This window comes from Cotesia glomerata, linkage group LG6, assembly GCF_020080835.1.
Source record: "Cotesia glomerata isolate CgM1 linkage group LG6, MPM_Cglom_v2.3, whole genome shotgun sequence".
In the NCBI taxonomy this organism is placed as follows: domain Eukaryota; kingdom Metazoa; phylum Arthropoda; class Insecta; order Hymenoptera; family Braconidae; genus Cotesia; species Cotesia glomerata.
The window spans coordinates 10,640,932-10,646,570 of record NC_058163.1 but is presented as its reverse complement, the minus strand read 5'-3'; the positions used below and the strand labels follow the sequence as shown (position 1 = coordinate 10,646,570).

Here is a 5,639-nt window from a genome sequence, read left to right as displayed (position 1 = left end):
TTATAATTGAATATAATTAATTGATATCAGTAAAATAAAGTATGAATTACTGTTATAATATAAAATTTAGGAACAAGAAGTACCGTAGAATTAAATAAAATTTTGCAACCTCGAAATACCGTTCTGCTTACAGTAAACACACTCGGTAGTCTGGCGCTCCGTTTACAACGGATTTGAACAGAACTTGGCGCCAGATTCTACCGAATCTGTGGATCCGGCTGACGCTTTATCCAGGGGACAACTTCCTGCGGAATTTTTAACTAACAAATTATGGTTTAAGGGTCCTCATTGGCTCAAACTTGATCATAAGGAATGGCCTATCTCCATTTCAACAATTCCATCTGAATTACCCGGTCTTAGAAAAAACACTTGTCTATTTGCCACCTGCACAGACATGTTTCAACGTTTCTCTTCTTACACAACTCTTATACATTCAATCGCATACTGTTTGCGCATGCGTAAATCTAACAAGTTTAAGGGCAAAGGCTTAGAGGTTACAGAAAAATTACAAGCAGAAACGAAAATACTGCTTTTGATTCAAAACGAACAATACAGTTACGAAATCGAACAAATAAGGGAGACAGGGGAAACAAAAAATCTCCGGTTAAGGGGTCTTAATCCTTTCATAGGCCAGCATGGTCTTCTTCGAGTTGGTGGACGTCTAAAACACACTCCTATTTCCTTTACAGAAAAACATCCTATCTTGTTACCTTCTGCTCACCATGTGACAGATCTAATAATTCGTGAAACACACACGAAAACTTATCATTCTGGTATTCAGAGTACACTTTACATTATCCGACATAGGTTCTGGTTGCTCGATGGAAAAAATCAAGTCCGTCGAATAGTAAGGCGATGTGTCGACTGTATTCGACATCGCCCAGTTTTATTGCATGGTAAAATGGCTGACTTACCAAGTGCACGTGTCACTGATTCAGCTGCATTTTCTCATGTAGGAGTGGATTACTTTGGACCTGTATCTATTAAGGAAAAGATGTTTAGAAATCGGACTATTATTAAGGCGTATGGTTGTGTCTTTATTTGCATGGCTACCAAAGCTGTACATCTCGAAATCGTAAGCGATATGACGACTGAGGGATTTTTGGGTGCCTTCGGACGATTTATCGGTCGTCGAGGCGTTCCATCTCATGTTTATTCAGATAATGGAACTAATTTTGTAGGCGCAAACAATGAACTCCGAGAGCTATACTATTTACTTGAATCTGAACAGCATCAGGGCAGAGTTAAGGAATATGCCGTACGTAAAAACATTACTTGGCAATTTAACCCACCATTGTCTCCACACTTTGGAGGCATTTGGGAGGCTGCCGTCAAATCTTTCATACATCGTTTTAGACGAGTCGTAAAAAATCAAATTCTTACATTCGAAGAATTAAACACTCTTGCAGTACAAATCGAATCAATCCTTAACTCTCGACCTTTATGCTCTTTATCTAGTGATCCTAACGATCCATTAGCATTGACACCTGCTCATGTTTTAATTGGTCGCCCTCTCACCATGCTACCTGAAAATGATCTTTCTGATGTTCCAGATAATCATCTCAACAAGTGTGGAGACAATGGTGGGTTAAATTGCCAAGTAATGTTTTTACGTACGGCATATTCCTTAACTCTGCCCTGATGCTGTTCAGATTCAAGTAAATAGTATAGCTCTCGGAGTTCATTGTTTGCGCCTACAAAATTAGTTCCATTATCTGAATAAACATGAGATGGAACGCCTCGACGACCGATAAATCGTCCGAAGGCACCCAAAAATCCCTCAGTCGTCATATCGCTTACGATTTCGAGATGTACAGCTTTGGTAGCCATGCAAATAAAGACACAACCATACGCCTTAATAATAGTCCGATTTCTAAACATCTTTTCCTTAATAGATACAGGTCCAAAGTAATCCACTCCTACATGAGAAAATGCAGCTGAATCAGTGCGGTAGAGTCGTGCACTTATTTCAGCTACCAATAAAAACAGGGCGATGTGGCCAGCCGACATCTGCCGGACATTTCCATCGGCAATGCAAAACGCCGAAAGTGCAGCTGTCGACTGTCTGAAATGACAAGTTTTCACGAAGTGCAATGATCACAGGCCGCTGCATGACAGAAGGCCTTAACAAAAAGAGATGTTGCTTTTCCGAAAACTGAAAGTCTCGCTCCATGCCCTGAGGCTTTAGGACCAACCGGAGGGCCCTGACTGTGCTCCCTGCTGATGGGAACTCGTAACAGCGACCCATTTGGATTTTTTGAATCAAAAACTAAGACTGCTGGGCCTGCAACCTCTAAGCACTTGCCCTTAAACTGTTAGACTACGTAAACTCCTGCGACAATGTAGAAGACGGCCAACAACGATTAATATGAATAGCAATTCTATTGAAACTGGAGATAGGCCATTCATATGATCGAAGTTTCCAATAATTTAAACTATGAGCCTGAACCAGTTAAGAAATATCCTCGGTCCAGCTGAATAAAACTTCGCTCAGCCGAATATATGCTTAAATACCTGAACATGTAAGCCATTCGACTTTATTTATAATGATTTCGGATTTCCATGACTCGATTAGCCTCAGAAGACCTTGAGGAGATTGTGGTCACCGCTTCAACAAAATGAGAAGGACGATGGTTGAATCCGTCCAAAATACAATTTGAGAAATTGGAAAATCGAATGCTGACACCGATTCGTTGTAAGAAGACGTGAAAGCAATTGTGCGGCGCATAATTCCTAATCTTGGGATTCGTTACTTCTCCCTAAGAGGAGAAACTCTCGATTTCACCACATGACTAACCAAAGTATTAATACTCGTCCTTGTTGATCAGTTGATCGTATGCCTATAAACACTTTGCTCCGTAATACTTGCCTACTCGCGTCACAAAATCACCGTGTAATTGTGCGTTCGCTGCATCGGGGAACAAATATGACGTTCGATAGAAAAGTCTTTAATGAGATTTAATTGTTCAGAAGAATTTGATCCAACGCGAGTGTAACTCTTGAGGTACCGATTAAATTACGTCCCAATGAATTTTAAATTTCCAACATTCTTGGATGATAATTTTTGCAGCTAATACGACTGGCTTTAACAGTCCCAAAGGATCGAAAAATTTTTGCAATATTGAGATAAAAATGTTTCGTTTTTGTTATTTTTGAGATAAATCTGATTGAATTGACTATTATTATATGAATGTATCTCTACCCGAATTCCAAAGCAATTCCGAAAGTTTTGAAGTTGGATTGTCCTCAATACCTGAATCTAAATCTAAAGTTAACTTTCATCAAAGTTATCCAAAATATGTAGATGATTCTGAATGCCCGATTGGACGCATTGTCAAAACCCCACGTCTTAACAATAAAATAATTTCATCTCATGATTGTAGCTTCGGATAGAGTATTGATTTAGGGATAAAAGATCATCTACGTATAAGTCCTGTGTTAAAATTTTAGCAGCGTTTGGAAAATTACTCTTTTCTAATCATCTGATTTACTTAATGTGCGTATAGCCTTTAAGTAAGAAACGGACGAAACTCCGAAGAGTGACTCTATTAAGTCTCAAATGTTTTGATGCTGTGTCAACATATAGGGAGTATTCGCTGACCAGCGACGATCATCCAGGATGGGATAAGAATTCGTCGATACATTTGCGCGATATCCGGCTTCGGTCATAACGTATGTGTGCGTTCGGAAACGAGGAGTAGAATGAGTAAAAGTTTGTCTTGGATAAAAGTGGGCCCTGTTAATAGAAAGCGCCGTTTAAAAGAGGTATACCTTTGTCAGATTTGGCATGGAAGCATCAAAAACAACACGCACTTTAGTAGTGTTGCTTGAAGCCTTGATCACTGGGTGATGTGGCATGTAATAACCGGATATTTGTTCATCTGATACCGGTATCATGTGACCCAAGTTTATATATTCCTGCATTACTTTAAAGTATTCTGATTTAAGATGAGAATCTGCATTTAATCTCTTCTGTGAAGATAAAAAACGTCTATAAGCCTGAGTTTTGGAATCTCCAAAATCGACCTTATCTACGCGAAAAGGTAGTCGTACTACATAGCGCCCACTTGTCTCGCGTGTCGTGTGAAGTTAATAATGAGCTTCGCATGAAGACTCTTCGAACGATTTCGAATTTTGAGACCCGGCATCTTCAATGATCCAAAAACGCGTTAATTGATTTGATAGATCTGTTAATTGAAAAGCTACAGATTGATTATGATTTTCATCATTGACTCCCTGCAACAAACTCCAATCCAAGTTGGAAGCTTTTTGTAATATTAAGTCGCAGTCGTTGCGTGACAAGTTAATTCCTGTCCGTATCGATAAAAGTGATAAAGTAGTAAAAGCCTGAGCCAATTAGTACTTCAACCGTTTTTTGTAGATGAAATTCAGGGTCGGCTAATTTTGATGTTTTCGGTATTTGAATAGATTCTCGTGGGAAAACTTCGTTTGGACTTAAGTCTGCAATTTTTGAAATAGTTAAGAAAGATAATGATCTTTTAAATTTATCGTTAGTGGATTTACAGTCTATTTGTACAATGTGTCTCGAAAAAGTTTGCATACCGTTAACGGCTCCGATAGGAATTGAACATGTTTTCTGCATTTCGGAAGCTTTTAATTTATTTGCTAGTTCGTCGGTAATAAAGTTGGCTGTAGCACATGTATCGAGAAGCGCACGAGCTTCTGGTGTATAAAAGTGTCTTCAGCCGAATTACGCATCTGAATGAGAGCGTGCTCATCATTAGTTGACATCGCGGTGCTCGTAAAGTGGTCGCGAAAAGTGTGGTTGACCAGTCATGCTGCCAAGTTTCTTCAACTGGGATTCTGGTTTGCTAAGTAGTTTCCGTTGAATTTGGCAGCATGTCCTCTCTTCGGAGGATGCTGAGTTGATGATTGTGAAGTTGAGAAGGATTTTAATATGTAATAAGGTATGATGGAATTTCTTGCAGGTCTTACATCTGGTATTAGAATTCCATACACGGTTCCTTATGTACTGAAGGCAATACTTCTACATAATCCTTTTGCCTTAACAAAAGCTAGGTCGTTTGTCTATCGAGAATGCTTGAAAGGTTGGGCATTTATAAAAGAGGGTGATCGTTACCACAGCACGAAATCATTTCGTCGAGTGTGTTGTCATAAATGATTTTACTGTCAGTTTCTGTCTTCTGAAATTTGTTTGTGTTTCCTTCTGGCGTCTCGGAGTGACGTCTTTTGAGGAGTGGATAAGCTTGTACCATGAAATGTAAATTGATTAAGTGTGTTAGCTCTTGAATGAATAGTCAGTCAAAAATTTCTACAAAAGTTGTCAACTGTCGGAAATTCGTCGTTACTTTCTTAAAAGTTTCCTCCCACTTTTCCTGAGTTCTGTCGGTAATTTTTCTCAAATAGTCGCACCATCACAACCGCCGCTCTTAAGAGCTGCTAAACCGTCTAAAGTCGCTGTATTTTGACGTAAAACGTAACTCACAAATTTGTTTTATATTTTTTGCGAAGTCGGGTTTGTCGTTAGGACAGTCAATGATCGCATCGTAATGCTTTGGCAATAAGAGCGCGTTTCTTTTCATAAGTTTCAGTTAATAATTCCCATGCTCGTTTGTAGTTTTCTGCACTAGTGTCAAAGAAATTCAATAAGTCAGCAG

General features: G+C 39.1%; 1 protein-coding gene across 1 annotated transcript in view; it reads left to right on the top strand.

The window, feature by feature from the left end:
* Positions 1–394: 394 nt before the first annotated feature.
* The window catches only part of LOC123267901, a 6,884-nt gene continuing 1,639 nt past the window's right edge, over positions 395–5,639 (top strand). The window contains exon 1 of the mRNA XM_044732789.1: positions 395–1,583. Coding sequence (XP_044588724.1) covers positions 395–1,583 — 1,189 coding nt within the window. The remainder of the gene's footprint in view (positions 1,584–5,639) is intronic.